Source organism: Rhipicephalus sanguineus, chromosome 1 (assembly GCF_013339695.2).
Source record: "Rhipicephalus sanguineus isolate Rsan-2018 chromosome 1, BIME_Rsan_1.4, whole genome shotgun sequence".
In the NCBI taxonomy this organism is placed as follows: Eukaryota; Metazoa; Arthropoda; class Arachnida; order Ixodida; family Ixodidae; genus Rhipicephalus; species Rhipicephalus sanguineus.
In genome coordinates, this window is record NC_051176.1 from 328,208,818 (window position 1) to 328,228,840 (window position 20,023).

At 46.2% G+C, this 20,023-nt stretch overlaps 2 protein-coding genes across 2 annotated transcripts in view; both read right to left on the reverse strand.

Moving 5' to 3' along the window:
* The window catches only part of LOC119379524 (octopamine receptor beta-2R), a 368,763-nt gene that overhangs the window by 12,403 nt on the left and 336,337 nt on the right, over positions 1 to 20,023 (reverse strand). The window lies entirely within an intron of this gene.
* Positions 5,308 to 6,870, reverse strand: LOC119379522 (uncharacterized). Its single transcript, XM_037648819.2, has one exon. It carries the CDS (start codon positions 6,846 to 6,848, stop codon positions 5,361 to 5,363), a length of 1,488 nt encoding a protein of 495 aa, XP_037504747.1. The 5' UTR covers positions 6,849 to 6,870; the 3' UTR covers positions 5,308 to 5,360.

Genomic DNA, 20,023 nt, shown 5'->3' on the forward strand with positions numbered 1-20,023 from the left:
TTAAGGTGCTTGGCTGCTGACCCGAAGCTCGCGGGTTCGATCCCGGCCGCGGCGGTAGCATTTCGATGCAGGCAAAATGCTAGATTCCCGTGCTCTGTGCAATCTCGGTGCACGTTAAAGAATATCCGATGGTCAAAATTTCTGGAGCCCTTTCGGTACGGCATCTCTCATATCATATCGTTGTTTTCGGACATAAAGGACATAAAATCCAACAATTACCATCATTATCACTTTCCTTACGTGCCAATGTGTGTGTTCGCGGTTACTGTTTTGATTGAAACTCTGTATCACCTGTGGCACATACCCGCAAACATTAACTCTGGTTTACGAGTACGTGCCACACGTGACTGAGAGGAAGGGTTTCATGACGTACGCGACAGGTATTTTGCGTTAATCATGTCATGACCAGTGAATCGTGTTCGTCATACATTGATGCCCTGCTAGGCCAATTTTGGTATATTACAAATTATGCAGGCGACCAGGAGAGCGCCCAGGCGTAGGCGGCTAGATAGATAGATAGATAGATACGTAGATAGAAACGGCCAAAATGCCTGAGGTTCGCTAAGAAATGCTTCGCATTTTATAACGTGTTGCGGGAGGAAAGATGAAGGAAGAGGTTCGTGATGACCCTTCTGTTCGACAACGAAAAGCTTAAAACCTCTGCTGTTCAAAATAAAGAAAAAAAGAAAACGAGCGTGCGCGATTCCAACTCACCACCCCGACCATGTCACGTGGTGATTCTGACAGGTTCCGTTACATCGCACTCCAACTTTTATTATTTCTTGGTCGCGGTATTTAATAGAATGCGTGATAAGTGCGGCAAGTTGGGCAGGTTGGTAAAGTTGCATAACTTCGACTGGGTAGCGCAAAAACACGGAACAAAAGATAGAGACGTAGACAGCACAAGCGCTATTTGTAAAAAAATTACACGATCAGACGTCAAAGAAAAAAAAAGGTTCCATCAATGGGCATCGAACCCACTCGGTCCACAACAACATATGCCGGGCACGCTATCCACTGCGCCACGGCCACAGTAGCGCTTATGCTGTCTACGTCTCTATCTTTTGTTCCGTGTTTTTGCGCTACCCAGTCGAAGTTATGCAATAGAATGCGTATTGAAAAAAAAAATTACACCATTTCCCTCTAAAGGGGACCATGAGGTGATGCGAAGCCGGAGCACTTGCACGATCGCGTTCCGTTGGCGTTCGTTGGGCATGCTACCGACCTCGCGTCGTGGAACGCGAAGAGGAACGCTACGCGCGTCGTGTCTTCCTTCTAGCCTGGCCGTTAATTCTCACAGGGCGAGCGGGGAACGCGGTCGACAGGCGGGCGAGAGGGGGGCAGCGTGGGAGAGGAGAGAGAGAGGGAGGAGACGCGCATGCGTTGGCGCTCATCGCGGCGTTGCGCAGGAGAGAATTTCGGCTTGTCTAGCCCGCGTTTCAGAGGAAGAGTGGAGAGGGGAGGGGAAGTGGAGAGGGTGAGGTGGAGAGGATGAGGGGAGAGGAGGTGTGTGGAGAGGGTATGCGCATGCGCAGTAAGGGTGGTCACGCCGCACACCACCACCACCGGTTTGAACTCCGCTATAAGATGCTTCGCATCTAAAATAGCATACACACTATCACACAGAGTTACAGTGTTGTAGTTACACAGCTACAATAAGCGTACAAGAAGCACTGCTGAGAAAACATTCACCGACCGACTATTACGATGCTCCCTAATGCGAATTCTGAGCGAAGCGTCCTGTTGGGGCAACGCCAACTGTGCTTCAAGTTCTGGCTATTCGCAGTTGCAGCAATGTAACATTCATTACATATTGCCGCACAAACTTCCAGCGCTCGAGTGCTACGCACATCACTCTGTACAGTGCAAATGTCGCGAACCAAGCGAAACGCCGTCAGCCCCGTTAGGACAAGGGAAGCCCGCCGCAGCGCACGTGGCAGCCCTGCATACGCACGAGCTGCGACCGAGGGGCCAGCGCTCGTGACGGAGGAACAACTCGAGGCTACAGGCTCGTGATATGAACAGACTCTGCGTTCGCTCTTTTAAAGGGACACAATGAATTGGTTGATAAAGTGTGCTCGGAGAACTCTCGTGTAGTTTATTTCGCCACCATAGGTTTATTATTGGAGGAGAAAACCAAGTTCAAAGTTTCATTTTTAAATTTCGCGCCCAACTTTGTAATTCGTGACGTAAAATATTTCAAAGAGCATTTAACGTGTTTTGGTGCCACTGGCTCAACGAAATTTATTTATTTATTTATTTTATTTTCACATACTGTTAACCCTTTGCAGGGTTTTTACAGGAGTGGGAGCGAAGGGGAACAAAAAGAAAAACAGAAAACATTCACATCAATAGTAACAATCAATTTTGGACCGAGCAGCCTTTCTCAACAAGTTCAATTTAAGGAGGCTACATGCACGAAATAAAGTGGTAGTGGGCGCATTATACATATTTAACACCCGTAGAAAAGAAAAGAAGGATAATAAATCACAGCTGTAAAAGTTGGTGCAAATACAAATGTTGGCAAGCAAGTCAATTCAAGGAAGTAAACAAGGAAATGAAAATACAGTACATACTATGTTATCAGCGTTATGATTAAGTGCTATGTGTATTTTGCAACATTGCTAGAAAGTCATCAACTGTACGCTGTTCGGCTATAAGTCGGTCAAGAGCATTCCATTCTCGAATGCATCTAGGAAAAAAAGAATAATAGAATGTGTTATTGTTGCAAGAGTACTCTTGGAGTGTGTGATCATGTGTGTGACGTGTTTGCCTTGTTGTCTTGGTTTTCACGTATTTAGCGTGGTCTATTTTAAAACAGTTGTGCAATAACAGGTATAAGAACTTTAGGCGATGAATTTTTGCTCGACTTTCGAGTGTCGGCAAATCTGCGTGGCGTAGTAATTGTGTTGGGGAGTCGAGGCGACGATACCGGTTAAAAATAAATCTAATCGCTTTGCGCTGCACTCTTTCAAGCGTGCTGATACCACTATCCGTGAATGGAAACCAGATTATGTTCGCATACTCCAAGATTGGTCTGACAAGTGTGACGTATGCTAGAAGCTTAGTGTCGCGGTCAGCGTGGCGCAGCGTCCGCTTAAGGAAGAATAATTTTTTTAAGGCTTTCTCGGCTATGTTTTCTAGGTGCACTGTCCAACTGAGATCGGAAGTTATAGTCACACCAAGATATTTATACTGGCTTACATTTCGTAGCACGATGTTGTTGTAACCGTAATGGAAGGGTAGGCGTGATTTCTTTTTTGTTACTTGCATGGCGACTGTTTTGTCAGAATTAATCACCATTTGCCAGTTAGAACACCATCGCACAACGTCATTCAGGGCATCGTTCAGTTCAGTTTGGTCACTGGAGCTTTTAACCTGTTTGTACAATATGCAGTCATCTGCAAAAAGCCTAATGTTTGCGTTAATGTTGACTGTTAGATCGTTTATGAATAGAAGAAATAATATCGGTGCCAAGACGGATCCCTGAGGAACACCGGACGTAACGTTTAATGTGTCAGAGACGTGATCACTGCAGTGTACAAATTGTTGGCGACAGGACAAATAGTTGGATATCCAACGGGTCACTGGCCCATCCCCGAGTTTGCAAACCAGCTGGAAAACTAGCTTTTCATGGGAAACCCGGTCGAACGCTTTTGAAAAATCCATAAAGATTATATCAATTTGGGAGTGTTGATTGATGGCTTCGGCCAGATCGTGAATTGTTTCAGCTAGTTGCGTTACGGTCGATAGGCCTCTCCGAAAACCGTGCTGGTTGGGGTGTAATAGGTTATTTTCTTCGACAAGCTTTGTAATGAATTTAAGGATAATGTGCTCGAGTAGCTTACAGCTAGTGCAAGTTAAGGAAATGGGCCTGTAGTTTGATGGAGTCGATTTGTCCCCAGATTTATGCACTGGGATTATTTTTGCAAGTTTCCATTCAGAGGGAATCTGCGAATCTTGAATAGATTTTGTAAATAGTAAGCGCAGGTACATACTAACCGGTTCCGCATACCGTTTGAGAAAAGCGTTCGGTATCCCATCTGGACCACAACTCTTTTTATCATCGAGGTTTAACAGCAGATTCAGTATACCGCTTTCAGTTATTTCCGGAGTTTCAGATAACTTCTTGTCGGTGGGTGGCCTAATCTCGGGATGATGCACTAGCCCATTATCGATCGTAAAGACGGACTGAAAGTAGCGGTTGAAATTGTCTGCCTTATCTTTTGTGTCTATCGAGGGGGAGGCGTTTTGGCCACTGTGTTTGCCACTTACATAGCGCCAAAATTTTTCTGGCGAGGTTTTGATGAATTTTGCTAGCGTGGTACCAAAATAGTGAATTTTTGAAGAGCGTACTTTGCTTTTCAGTGTTCTTGATAAAGTGGCGATCTGAGCGGTGTAGCCAGCTCGTGAGCTAGACCTCCTAGCTTTCCTCAGCCTACTGATTTTACGTTTTATATGAATTATGTCGCGTGTGATCCAGGCATTATGCTTTCTTGTAATTTTTCGCTGTGTGGGGACAAAGTTCTCAATGCAATGAATGACACGTGCCTTGAATTGTAACCATATGTGATCCATTGATAAATTTTTGTCCATGCAAAGATCATAAAAGGCAAGAAATTCGTGATTAAGATATGTTATTATTGCTGCGTCGTCTGCTCTGTTGAAGGCAAGAACGTGTCTATCGGGGCTATGGATTCTAGAAAGACCAGATAGAGGCAGTGTGCATAGGACTGAGCTGTGATCAGATATTCCGTCTAAGATTTCGATGCGCGCCTGGTCTTCTGGAAAATGGTCACTAACGAGCACAACATCTAGAATAGAGCTGGATACGCCCTGTACACGTGTGGGGACGCGCACCAGCTGTTCGAGGTTAAAATTGAACAACATATCTAATATGACGTCATTTGCAGCACTTCGCACTTTTTTTGATGACCATTCTATTTCAGGCAGATTGAGATCTCCAGCCATGATGATCATACCACCCGTCACGTGATCGTGCATATAATCCAGAAGAAGTTCCAGATAACTTGCCTCAGCATTAGGTGGTCGGTAAATAACTCCAACAAATACACAGCCCTTTTGCAGCTGCACTTTGCACCACACCGCTTCAATGCTAGGGTTGCCCGGTAAGACAGAGTAGCGCAATTCCTTCTTGAAAAAAAGTGCCACGCCCCCTCCTCTAGTCTCTCTATCTTTGCGCACAATCACATAACCTGGCGGCGTGACCTCATGGTCTAGGATGTCCGAGTACAGCCATGTTTCCGTGACAGCAACTATGTCAGGTTTAATTTCTAGAAGGAAAGCTTCGAATTGATCTACTTTATTTACAAGACTACGTGCGTTCACATTCAACAGGGTTACTTCTGTCGACTTCGAGTGACTCTTTTTTCTATGCCAACTTCGTTTTTTTTCACTGCAATTATATCTTCTCGTTCACTATCCCAAGCAAAAAGTTGACCGTTGATTCGCACTTTATCGTGCACCAGTGACACCCTTTCTTGCCTGTCCCGGTGTTCTTTCGTTCGATCCCACAGTTTCTTTCTAATGTCCCGAGTATTACGAGAAAAGTCTTCACTGATAGAGAAACCTGAGCCCTTCAGCTTCGAACACTGTCTGAGGATTGAAACTTTGTCTCGATGATCGAGTAGTCTTAGAATAATGGGTCTGGGTCTAGATATATCAGCTGGCTTCTTTTTTCCTAGACGGTGGATTATTTCGATTCCCTTGGTTTTTATCTGTAGCACACCATCTAAAATCTTCTTTTCGACCAACTCGACAAGCATGTCTGGCGATTCATTTTGTTGTTCTTCAGCACCGTAAATGACAAGGTTGGACCGACGGCTCCGGTTTTCTAGATCATCCACTTTCATTTGCATAGCCTTTAGGTTTTTTTCTAAGTTAGATATTCGTTTATTGCACTCAGTGACCTGTTTTTCAAGGCCAGTTATCTTTTCAAGTTTTTTGTCAATCGCGTCAAGTCTGGTGTTTGTTACGGATTTTTCTTTCTTAATATCTTGAATGTCTCCTGCAATTTGCTTTAGCTGTTCGGCTATGGCGTCTAGTGCAGGGCCTGGGTTCAACTCAACATCTCCGCTCAACAGTAGCAACAAACGCAAGGAAACAATCAGTTTACAAAAGGCTTCACGAAGCGACCGTGGGCACGGCAGCAGAATTAGGCAGACATCGTTACTGCGAAATGACTTGTCATAGCGTCTGCTCACCTGCGGGATAAACAGGAACGGGTTTGAAGGCCGCATCTTTACGACGCCGCCGTGCCCACTGCCGATTGTGCCGTAAGCGCTGTCTTTTAAAGGATCGTTCCATGGTGACGTCATCGGTGATCCCAGAGGCTCTGACGATGTAACACCAGCGCCATCGTTGAAGGACCGGTAGCGTTCGTCAGTTGAGGCTGGGTTTATCAGCAGATCCATATCGCCGTTGAAAGTAGGTCGAAGCATTGGTTGTCGCTCCGCACATGCTGCAGAAAGGCCTAGAAGAAGCAGCAGGGTTCCAATCTGCGGGATAAACAGGAACGGGTTTGAAGGCCGCATCTTTACGACGCCGCCGTGCCCACTGCCGATTGTGCCGTAAGCGCTGTCTTTTAAAGGATCGTTCCATGGTGACGTCATCGGTGATCCCAGAGGCTCTGACGATGTAACACCAGCGCCATCGTTGAAGGACCGGTAGCGTTCGTCAGTTGAGGCTGGGTTTATCAGCAGATCCATATCGCCGTTGAAAGTAGGTCGAAGCATTGGTTGTCGCTCCGCACATGCTGCAGAAAGGCCTAGAAGAAGCAGCAGGGTTCCAATCTGCGGGATAAACAGGAACGGGTTTGAAGGCCGCATCTTTACGACGCCGCCGTGCCCACTCTTTCCACAAACTCGTTTGTCACAAACTCGTTATTTCCACAAACTCGTTATGTCACGTCTCTGGCACCCTCAAAGGACAATGTACTTCGATTCAACCGATAGGAACTACGTAAGCCCAAGCAGGCGCCGTCAAAAATATGTGATGTCACGGCAAATGGTGCGGGAATTCCAAGGTGGCGTCGCCACCTGTATTTTCTTTTTGCGCGTTTTCTCGCTTATTAAGCGTCTTCGCGTAGAAAGCGTGGTGTTTTTGGTATCGTGGAAGACTGCTTTACTAATGCGAGAAAAATCGTTTTGCTCTTTAGTGTCCCTTTAAGGCGAAAGTCTTCTATGCCTCACTAAACACGAAATTGGACCGTCGGCGTCCGTGTCGTCAGCGGCGTCGGGGGTGAGTGGTGCAAAACATCGTTATCATATCAAGACGTCCCGAAGGACGTCAGAGATCGCAAAATTTTGTGACGTCGTCATGCCGTCACAAGTTCTGGTGTGACGCATGTGACGTAACGCCGCATAATGTCGTTGTAGCGCCCTCCTTTGGGGGGCGTACAAAAGCTGAGAGCACGCGACCTCAAGAGCAGGAAATTAAGACGGCATTTTGCAGTGGCACGTGAAGAAGCCACGGCCCGTGTTCCCTGCTGGCGTCGATTCTGTTTCAGCCGCCTCGTTCCTTCGCTCCTGTAGCATAAGCCTGCGCCGTCATCACATGACATTGTACCTTGGTGGGCTGATCACGGAGGCAGTGCAAAACCAGGTTGAGGTGCACAAAACTTTCGGAAGGTGGCGGGGCAGGGAGCCTACAGGCACTGGGAAGGAGACTGCTGTCGCCTTCGCGTCGTCTTATGCGCAAGAGACCGTGTGATTTTTTTCGCCCTCGTTCGCTCTCGTTCGTACTCGTTCGCTCTATCGGTTACGCCGACGACGACAACGGCGACGCCGCTCAGCGCAGGAACGGACACCTAAGAGCTCCGTTCTAAAGAACTCCTAACTTAAAGTCCCATACTCCAGGAAAGGTTCTTCATAATGAGTGGCACAGGCAAGGCTAAGCACATCATCAAGATGGGGTGCCAGTCCCGTCTAATGTTCATCGTAAGCACCATTTAAGTGAAGAGCAATTCTAATGAAATGTGTCTGTCTGAAAGATGGTCGGCTCTGTGCTACGGTCTTGCGTACGCATTTTCCACAACCTGTGCCTACAAATAAGGAAAAACATATCATAGGGCACTTCATCAAGAGGCGTGTGTGAACGAACAGTGTATGAATTAATTTCGGACGTTTTCTGCGGATCTCGCTGAAGGACATCCCAGACCAGAATGGCGTCCTCGCAGCTGACGAAGCAATGCTCTATCGTCTCAGGTATATCACAGAGACGGCAGTTAACCGACGAAACAAAAACACTTTTTCCTGGTAGCCTTGTTGTTATTGGCAATGTTTCAGAATGAAGTTTATAGAAGGATGTTTTTGATTTGGGAGATATATATATTTTGCTCAGTCGTTGCAGCACATCATGGCCTGGAAGATCGGAGTATGATGAGCGGTACAACAGAGGGAAGAGTATAGTAAACCTTTATATAAAATCTTGCCTGATAATGTATACAAGCATTCCATTGAGAAGCGGGCTTTAAGGAACCGAACTGTAAACTTCCTGCATAAATGTCCACAAACACGGGCGTGCGGATAAGTTTGAAGAAACAACCAGGTCAGGTGTGTGATTAACAAATGTGACCTTCAAGCACGTACCAGTGATGGGATGACAACGAAAAAAGGAGCGTGAAACTGTGTGCCATATCACTCACTGGCCTGAATATGTTGTCACGATGCGTGTAAGATCGTTCCTATGAAAGCGTTGCACATAAAACCTGGCTGCAATACATAGCAAAACTTTGTTGCTAAAAATAAATACCGAGCTTTGGCTCTCCCAAATACTGAAAGGCGCCCGAAGGTCGCGGGATCGAATCCCGGCCGCGGCGGCTGCATTTTCGATGGAGGCGAAAATGTTTGAGGCCCGTGTACTTAGATTTAGGTGCACGTTAAAGAACCCCAGGTGGTCGAAATTTCCGGAGCGCTCCACTACGGCGTCTCTCATAATCATATCGTGGTTTTGGGACGTTAAACCCCAGATATTATTATTATTAAATACTGAAAGGCGGTGCCCGACAAATGCCTGAGCCTGCCGTTCAAGCATAGGGACGCGCTCCTTCCAGTAATGTGCACTGAATCTATATGCATCTAGTGGCACACCAAGGTACTTTGGCGGAATGCGAGTCCAATTAATTCCTGCAAACTGGTTCGGCATACTTCCCCATGAGCCAAACCATCATATCTTTAAGGAGTTCAAACGCGCTCCTGGTGCAGTGTCAAATTTTTCAATTGTACATATCACATTTGCAACGCTTCCTTTATCAGTGAAAAAAGATTGCTACGTCATCTGCATAGGCTCATACCTCAGCTTCATTGCCTGATATACTGAATAGGCGGATACGACTCGATTGTGTCCATTCTAAAAAGAGACAGGGCGTGAAAACACGGACACAAGAAAGAGGTCAGGACACCACAAACGCCGACTAACAACTGAAGAGACGCACAAAGGCTGAAAAGAAAGAAGGCACGAAAACTTATATGCGCATGCCCATGCAACCGGCGAACCTATCAATCCGGCAAGCGTGGCGGTCTACGTGGAAGATAACTGTTAAGGCATTTGATTTCATCTTTATGCAAGTTATTCGACGGTTGGCTCACGCATGCGCTACCACTATTCTCGACATGCCATGCTTCAATCATCAGGCGCGTTTCTTCATTTCTATGCCGGTACAACACTGCGTATTCATTGAATTTTGGCGTGCACTTACAATCTCGATAATGTAAAGATAGATTAGAAGGTGAGCCTCCTGTTAGCGATCTCTTATATTCCAACAATCTCTGCTTAATGCATCGGCCCGTCTGTCCTACGTAGAAGCGGCCGCAGCTGAAAGGGACCTTATACACCACACTCGTACGGTAATCAGTGAATTTGTTGGTGCGTTTTAAGAAACAAATATCGGTCCGCTTCTTGTCTTTTACTCGCTCAATCTTCCTCTGCACAGCGGCACAAATCTTACCTAGCTTATTGGCAGCCGTGAAAACAACATTAACGCCGTATCTACTTCCTACTTTCTTTAGCCTGTGAGATACGCGATGAATGTACGGTATACCTACGACACGTTTCTTCCTATCGCTTTCTGCAACCATGCTTGGACTTAACACAATAGACTTCTTTAAACGTTCAGCGACCGTGGCCACTGCATCACGAGGATGCCCTACATCTAAAAGACGCGTAACCTGTGCGCTAAAGCTATCACTCATTTTGTGCTCACACGACTTGGTGAGGGCTGACTTAAGGCAAGACATGGCGATGCCGTTTTTTACAACTTTCGAGTGCTTTGACGAAAAATTTAACAGCGGTTTCGAAGATCTGGGAGAATACTGCCGGCACACGTGGTCCTTCTGGAACGTTAAGGAAATGTCTAGAAATTGTATTCCATTATTTTGAGGCACCTCTTTAGTAAAGCTCAGCCCTCCTCCATTTAATTCAAATTTTTCGCTCACGGAAGTTACCACCTTTTCAAAGTCCTCACCACTACAAAAAATCAAGTAATCGTCCACATAACGAAAAACCTTAATAACCGAATTACCTAAGGCGCCTTCCAAAAGGTTGTCAATCTTGCTAAGATATAAATCACTAAGAACCGGAGCAACCTTAGAACAAATACATATCCCTGATTTCTGCACATAAACGCCTTCCTTCCAACCTACCAGCGTCGACTTTAAATACATTGAAAGGATTTCTAGAAATGCCCCGGTAGAAACAACAACATTTATCGGTGAAAACCATCTGGTGCCCTTGTTCGTTAATACATTCATTAATACATTTTAACAAGTCCTCATGCGGCAAATAATAATACAGGTCTTCAATATCCATACTAAAAGCTTTACAACAGCCGGGGTTCTCCTCTGAGAGGAACTGAACTAGCGCCTGAGAATTACGCATACGAAAAGGGTCTGAAAAACTCAAAGAGGTTAAGCAGTTCTGCAAATAACTAGATACAGCGACTTGCCAGGTGCCTTGCTCTGAAACGATTGCTCGAAACGGAATCTCGTTCTTATGTGTTTTGGCTGAAAAAAAAAAAAAAAACAATTTCGCGGGATCGAATCCCGGCCGCGGCGGCTGCATTTTCGATGGAGGCGAAAATGTTGAGGCTCGTGTACTTAGATTTAGGTGCACGTTAAAGAACCCCAGGTGGTCGAAATTTCCGGAGCCCTCCACTACGGCGTCTCTCATAATCATATCGTGGTTTTGGGACGTTAAACCCAAGATATTATTATTATTATTATTAAAAGAACAATTTGAAAGTAAGTAATTTAGCCTTCTTGGCACTACAAGCTATTCTCTCAAGATTATGTCTTAAGAAAAGGTCGACAGCACGTTGCCTAACTACCGATGGCTTAAGTTTTACCGTCCTAAAATTCTTTTCTATGGCTGTTAATGCTTTTTCTGAGAACAAACTGTCCGGCATAATTACACAATACCATTCCTTATCTGAAATTACTGGCCTGAGTTTCTTCTCGACACAGTAATTAACCAAAGGCCGGATAGGACCAGAACACTTGAGATGCATATTAGAACCCTTGACGCTAGCAACGCAGTCTGAAATGCAGTGGGAACGCTCTTCTGGGCGATGCATTAACCAGAGATTATTGGAACATAAGAGATCGCTAACAGGGGACTCACCTTCTAATCTATCTTTACATTGTCGAGATTGTAAGTGCACGCCAAAATTCGATGAATGCGCAGTGTTGTACCGGCATAGAAATGATGAAACGCGCCTGATGACTGAAGCATGGCGTATCGAGAATAGTGGTAGCGCATGCGTGAGCCAACCGTCGATTAACTTGCATAAAGATGAAGTCAAATTCCTTAACAGTTATCTTCCTCGTAGACCGCCACGCGTGCCGGATTGATAGGTTCGCCGGTTGCATGGGCATGCGCAGATAAGTTTTCCTGCCTTCTTTCTTTTCAGCCGTTGTGCGTCTCTTCAGTTGTTAGTCGGCGTTTGTGGTGTCCTGACCTCTTTCTTGTGTCCGTGTTTGCACGCCCTGTCTCTTTTTAGAATGAATACGTACCAACTAGCTCAGCTCTCTGTTATTCAATTGTGTCGTGCTCAAACACAGCGGTTCAAGATAAAGGGCGAACAGAAGTGGTGAGATTGGACAGCCTTGCTTTGCAGGTTTCAAGAGGTGACCAATTAATATTAGACGACTCGAAGAATGGTTATGACTAAGTTATTGGGGTTCTTATTTGAATGAACACAACAAACCGCTTCCCCCCGCTCTCGCTAGTATTTCTGCAGCAGCCCCAACAGCCGTGACCCCCGCAGTTCGCGTAGAGGCGGCGGGTTTCAGGGGACAGAGTCTTTCAACTGAAGGTAACTGCCAATGGCAACAAATACAGCAGCACATCCAATTAACACAAGAACACCTCAGGGTCCCGCACTACTGGAGGAAAACAAATAGCAAGCAGACGTTTTGGGTATTGCGCCCTGGATAGCCGGCGCGCTGCAGGGGTTGATGGCGGCGGTGCTGACGGCTTGATCGAGGCCAGTCTCCCCACGAAGGGGGAAAAGGGAATCGGGGCGATAGAATCGGCGCGGGGGTGGCAATATAACCGTTCACTGCAACCCGTATCGCCGCTGCGCGCCTAAACATATCATGAGCCGAGGCGCCGTGTTGAAGACACTGGGTAGCGCCTGCAACACCACAAAGTCTGGCACCTTTAAGCACAATGAAGTTAATATTGGCATGTGCAGGGAGGGGAAATTAATTACATGCAACATCAAAAGCAAGGTCTGCGCCTGTAGCAATGCAAGCTGCTTGTCACAACTGTACCAGTAGTTAAAGGGACACTAAAGGCAAATAACAATTTATGTCAGAGTGAAAGCTCAATGTATGACAATATCAACAGCAGTGCCCTACTTACCGAGAAATTAAGCTAAATGTATCACACGATGAGCGGCACATTTTGGAAACGATCCCGATGACGTGAGTGAGTCCGACTACAATTAATCACGCGTAATCAAACTAGCTGCAATAAAAAAACAATTTTCCGTGCATCAAGAGACGTAATAAAATGCTGCTTGTTCGTTTATGTTTGATTCATGGAAAAAAGAACGTCTTTGGCGTTGCCATGGGGAACGGCGCGTGTGGTTCAAAGGTTCCGTTTTCACCGAACTGCGCTTCCCTCGGCACCCTGCTTCGCTCACGCGGTCGCGTCTCAGTGGTAGTTTCGGTATCGCGTACTGCCGCGTGTGTTTTGCGCGCTTCTGAAAGTCGCTCTGACAGAAAGTTCGACAAAATGCCGCATGCATGTGATGTTGCCGGATGCACGAATGGCGCACGCCGCCAGTGCACGCCGCCGCGCAGGAAAGGCAGGCAACGTGGGGCACGGCAGCAGTGACGTGAGAAACACCGCTTTCAGGCGGGTGATTTGAATCAAATCAAATCAAATCAAGTTTATTCATCTTTCGAAGAAAGGAAAGACAGGAGCTGTCACAAAAAGCTACGACAGTCAGTAGCTTGACGAGGTGACAGCCCCTCCTTGATAGGACAGCAGCAGGCAGTGAACAGGACAAATAATAGTAACACGGAACTGATTGCAAAGGTACACAAGAACTATTGATACATATTAGCGGAAACTGTAGAACACTGGTACAACAGGATAAGTGCGCTAACGCGATGCGGACCACTAAAACGTGCTGTTATTTCAAAATAAGCACTTCGTTGGCACAAAAGTAGCACTACGAGGTTTCTGGACCGTTATTTCAACAATCAACGTCCACTTAATATTTGCCTTTAGTGTCCCTTTAAGAAGCGACGTGTACAATGTTTCGTATGCAGTGGCCTCTAATTCCACATGAGAACCAGCGAAAATCGACATCGCAAATAGTAACCGATTTGATAATACTTTTGCGAAGATTTTTTGTAATCAACCTTTGACAGCGATATCGGTCTGTAGCCCTCAACAAAACCAAGTTTTTCCTTTTGAGAGCGTTTCGGCATAAAGACAATACGGCATTTACAGAAAAACCACGGGAGCGCTTCCATGTTATAACTTCTTTTGAAAAAATATCCAGCAAGATGGCAAAGTTTTTTTTTTTTTGAAGTTTTCTAAAATTCAGCGGAAATACTGTCATAGCCAGGTGTTTCCGATCAAGGTAAACTGTCAATGGCCTGCTCGATTTCCTGCATTGTAATCGGACAGTTGAGAGCTTCGCAATCATCGTCCTTCAAGGGGCTCAAAACAAAACTAGCTTTGAGGTCGATAACGGAGTCATCAGGAAGGGCGCTAAGCAACTAAAGCTTCATATTGCCTTTCGAATTGCAAAATAATGCCTGTTGTCTTTATCATAAGAGCACCGTTAGCGTAGGCATCTGGAATTGCCTTGGAGTTTACGTGACTTCGCTCATCAAGCAAAGCTTGACGTGCCGGTTGCTCAGAATTCAGGCTCCGCCTGTTTCAAGATCCAACACGCGCCCCTCTGTAGCGGATGGCATCACAATCTTGTAGTTGACACCGGATGCTTTCAATGTCATGGACATACGCGCCTGGCATGTCACATTCCACCTCATACAGGTTACAAGGGCTTTTAAAACGTGTCCCATTCTTCCTGAAGTAAGACTTAACAGATCCAATCTCGATCGCTATTGCGTCTTGTTTGAAACGCTCTGAAGCAGCGAATATATGCAACCCTACGGCAAAACAATCCGTCACTGCCGTTCTAACTCGATTAATGCATTCCTGAACACGTAGGGGCTCTGAGTTTGCTTGAACGTGTCCACTGCGGTGGCCATTTGATTGCACCAATTAGTGAATTGACGGCCCGATAACGAAACTGGTTCAGGCTGTAGGACAGTTCAAGGGAGCGAAGCGATGACGACACGAAGACCCGATCACGTAAGATGCAGTGTTGTATACGTGACCCGAAGCACCAATTTCCCTGCGTTATCTGCAGTGCCAGATAAAAGCTCGCCACTCCTGTATCGTCGACTATTACGTCACATACACCGTTGAAATCTCCCACTAACACCGTACATCGGTGCGAGTCAGTTACATTGTGGAATAAATCAAGTCGTTTTGATACCTCATTAAAGGCAGATAGCTTGACAATTAGCCATGGCATTCTTTGGAACACAAAATCTGAGCATATATACAGGCATCTGTGGTACGCGGCTGTGAATAGCACTGGCAAAGCCTGTCATTTTGCTTAGCTAAGAGGCACCTAACACTAGCCTTATGGGAGCGCCATTCTAAATGTACCATGGAGCGAGGCTTGCTCGCTAGAGATGCCGTGACGACCATGGCACTATTTTTTCCACCGGTGCGCTTAGCCGGCGAGTGCCTGCCTGTCGGAATAACTTTGTAAGCGACGGCAACTGAGCTTTCTTCATTTAGGAGGCAAGCTTATCACGTTGGTTGCTACACAGCGAAATATATCGGATATTGTAGTGTTAAAACAATTAGTGCAACCTTGAGGAGCTGGTGGGCAGCCACCTGGCTTGGCTAGGCCCTCCCACCCCTACTGCACGTGGCTCCCTCTATGTGGTTCTCTAAGCACTCGCTTTGCCCCACCCTACTAGAAAAGGCTGCTCTGCTAGCGTGCCTGGATAGCTGAGTGGTTACGACGCTCTTTCCTTCTCTCTCCTCTGGCCCATCCCCCGGCGGACAAATGGGCACGCGGGCAAGAAGAGGCCGACGACGAAGAAAAGCATGACGATGGTGATCATTTTCCCACACGCGGAAAACCTCGAGAACAACAGCTCTTCCCAACACTGCATGCGCTCGTTGGCGGCGTTGCGGCAGTGACTGCCGCGTTACACAGCTGCACCTCCTATAGCTGTCCTTGAAATTTTGGACATTGACGTGCATTCAATTATTGAGGAGATCTAGTTTGGGGATCTGGTTTTGGTATGTACGTGGGTAGACTCCGCGATGTTGGCTATCCGCCTCGTGCGCTGCTATGGTGGCCCCCCCTTGGGTGACTAGTGAGGAGAAAGGCGGATGCACCCTCTCCCAACCCCCCATAGGATCCCATTTATTTTGAATTTCCGTTGCGCAAAAACAAACTAGCGCCATCTCTCGACAACGCTCCACACCGACGATGTAACACCTCTTATTGGCCGCGAGATCGAGCCAAGTCGCCGCCTAGCGGCTTCTGGCTGAACCGCGCGTAGTGTGGATTGCTCCATGCGTCGTCTGCTAGCCACGTTGTGTTTGCATGTGCGCGTACGTCATGCAGATGTTCAAAAGGGGCTCTGTTCCGTTGCGTTAAAGCAACTTTAACCGCTCGTACGTATGCCTAACACGATGTAAAGAAGCATTTGGCCTTTATCGGCTGTATATGTACTGTAATAAGATCAGTGGGTGGACTTGTCGAGAGTGCTGTGTGTGGTCGTCGTACCCTCCGGTCACGAGTCATATAAGTGTAGGTGCCGCTCCGTGGTTCAAGCGCATTGCATAGTGCACTTGGCATTGCCTTAAAGATGAGAAGTATTAAATCTCATGTGAATATAGCCTTTAGCGGCGCAGTGGTAAAAAAAAAAAGGCTCGCATGTACTTGAGCGTTGTGGTTAGGTGTTGTTTATATGTTACGCGACGAGCTTTAGTTGTGTACGGTCCTGGTCTCACTAGAGAGAAATATTTCTGTTAAGTCACGTCTGACACTTCAGTACTTAAGTTGTCCCCTAAAAAGAACAAAAAATGAAATGACACGGAAATCGGAAAACTGAGTTGCCTAGTGCAATTTTAACTTGTGGCGAAATTTATACAAAAACACCCGTGTACTTAGATTAAGGTGCGCTGATGGTCAAAATTAATCCAAATGGCGTAGTTTACATTTATATCGTAGTAATTTCACGCGAAGCCACATCTTTTTTTTTTCTTTACATTATCTTGAGTGTTTGTGTTGCGTTGTTTAGATCGACGGAAGGCAGCGGACACTATTCGTAAGAAAAAACGTACTTTGGTCCCGTGAAATAACCGGACCTTTGTTCCATTACTGTCGTGTAAGTAATCAATCGAAGAAATTTTCGTGCTGTACAGTTACCTTTGTGTACTGTTACTGGAATAAAAAGAAGCGTGTGCTTGTTAAACGCCTCCGTAGCGCTAAAGCGCTGTCAGCCACGTATAGCTTTCCTCAGTAAACCTATGAACATTTCATGGAGAACTGAATAAGAAATGCGAATGAATATTTGTGCACGCAGTGCACAAAGCGCTATTTCAACTCCTCGTGCAGGAATACGGTCTTTCTTTTTGTTGAGGGGCATCCAAATGAACAAGAAGCAAAGAGTTTATTCAGTCGCGCTTTACAGCAGTGCGTAGTAGATGGAACACAAGCTAAACATCCATACAAATAAACGTCACCCACTGCCACAACGCCGGCTGTGGCCGAAGGCGAGCAACCCGTTCGTTGGCAGAATGCGCTTCTCTCACAAGTAACAGTAACGTTCAGCGCGCTTCGTGCGTTACTTCGGAAATGAAGAGCGCACATATTACCACAAAGCTGCAGTCAACGCATTTTGTTTGCCAGAAATCTGGTCAAATCGCTCACAACGAAGCGCTGTTGTGCACGTTTGTATATGCGCCGACAACCGCCTATCCACACTAGCGCGGCGACGGTGCTGCCACCTGTAGCCCGATCTCGCGGCGAATTGTTTCCACCGATTTGCTCTGCTCCAAGTTAACCCCTCTCTCCACTTTTCTGATTTCTTTTGGTTGCCGTGGGAACGCGCAGCGCGCGGTCGCTTTCGTCGCGTCTTCCTTGAACGTTGCAACGTTAAAATTGTGTTAAAGGGACACTAAGGAGCAAAACGATTTTTCTCATATTAGTAAAGTACTCTTTGATGATACCAAAAACGCCATGCTTGCTGCGAGAAGACGTTTAGTAAGCGAGAAAACGCGCAAAAAGAAAATGTGGGTGGCGACGCCACATTCAAGTTTCCGCACCCTTCGCCGTGACGTCACATGTTTTGACGGCGCCTACTAGGAACAACGTAGTTTCTAATCGGTAAAAATGAAGTACATTGTTCTCTGAGGGGGCCATAGACAAAACATACCAAGTTTGAGGAAATTTTGTTGAGCCAATGGCGCCGAAGTGCGATAAGTACACTTTGAAATCCGTGACGTCACGCGGGGAGATTTCGGCGCGAAGTATAAAGATGAAACTTTGAGCTTGATTTCCTCCATTATTAATAAACCTATGATCAGAGCACAATTATCAGAGCAGAATTTATGGATCTAAACCGATTCATTGTTTCTCTTTAGTGTCCCTTTAAGGCGGTGGCCACGCGTCGGATTATGAGCCCTGATTTCGTTCAGCTGCGATCTCATCAACGGCAATGTTTCAGACGCCTCATTTGTGCACTTTTGTCCGTTGGCTGCTGGACAAGATGGCCTCCTGCAAGACCGCGTTTTTCCTTGACAGTCAGCTATGTGTACAGTTCTCAGCGTCGCAACAGTTTGATGACGCGAGGAGGTGAACTAGTGCTCAGTGTTGTATGCGTTACCGAAAAAAGTAACTAAATATGTTACTCGTTACGCTAAAGAAAAAGGAACGCGTTACCACTAAAAAAAGTTAACGCGTTACCGTTACCGTCACCTAAAAAAAGTAACGGACGTTACTTCCGTCGTTACTCCATAGCCAGAAATCTTAATCAGTGCGTCTTTGCCTCAAGAGCCTACAATAGACACTTTATAAAACTCATATTTATACATCACGTTAAAGTTGTCGCCCAAACAAAAATGTAACCCCAGATACTGATTAAACGACAATAATTGGCACAAATGTGCCGTATCTTCGTAGTACTATAGTGGCCTAAAGTTGCCTGTATAGTTACTTGTGATGACTTGTGACTCTGTGGCACACGGAGAAGCTGTTTTTCGGAATGGGTTTCATCATCAACGCTCTGCGAAATGAAAACATCACTGAACAAACTTGCACTAATTATGACAGCGTGCTTCTGCTACCAAAACCAATGCGCAAATTTTGCAGCAATAAAGGAATGCTTAAATGGCATAAATCTGGAGAAAAGTATTTGCGCACATAAACAAGTTTCTTTTTTTCGATTTGACTTGTACAATTGCCGCAAATATTGCGACTGCTTACATGAAAGTGTTCAAGGTCAGCCTCGCTTGTTCAGGAGTTCAATAACCAGAAACGTAGGCGCAGTTGCAAATATCAAGAAGCACAACTAATTCTGAATAAGAAGTTTATAGAGTGTGCTAGAGTAGCAGAGGAACAGTTTTCTCATGTAACTACGAACCGCTGGATAATAGCAACAGCTGCCTTTCAAAGCTTTAATCGGACAGCTTGACTCGCTGATTAGCGAATACGTCCGCACCTACGCTAAATAGGAGCTCGACGGATGCACTATATGGTACTCCTGTATTCACTTTGCAAAGGCGTAGCCAAAGGGGGGGGCGGTTGGGGGAGTACAAACACCCCCGAAAAATTTCAATTTTGCTTGCGTATATATACACGCTACACATAAAACGCACGCACCAACATACATAAAGTATGGTTGAATTCTGGCTACGCCCCTGACTTTCAGGAAGAGCTGGTGAAGGCTCGGAGAGTTTACCTTGAGCCCGCTCATGGCGATGCCATGCGGCACCAAAGGCAGACAGTCGCTCATCCTCATTTGGCGATTGCATTCAGAAGGGATTTGTGATGAAGACATCCTCGGCTGTGTTGGAGCTCACACCTAGTCTTGCGTGTCCGCAAGCCGAGCAGATGTCAACAGCTCGCTTTTGACGGTTTCAAGGACCGCATACACTTCGCTTCATCGACAATCATCGACAACTTGAACCTCGATAGCAAGGTAGCCGAAATTATAGCAAATCCGTTTGTGAAATTTCGGCAATTCGCTCCCCCTTGAGATTTCTCCCGCGTAAAAAAGGACACGCCCGTGCGATGCCGCTTTGTGAATGCTTGGCGGACCGACAGCTGTCCGCCGCAGCGGCAAAATAACGCCGGACGAGCTCTGAGAAAGGCACTCCTACCAGACGAGTGAATTTTGTCTAAGACTGCGAGTATAATTGGAATTGAAAGTAACGAGTAACGTGA

Bases quoted from the DNA above. Each gene is read 5' to 3' on its own strand.
- LOC119379522 (XM_037648819.2), bottom strand. From the start codon at position 6,848: ATGCGGCCTTCAAACCCGTTCCTGTTTATCCCGCAGATTGGAACCCTG.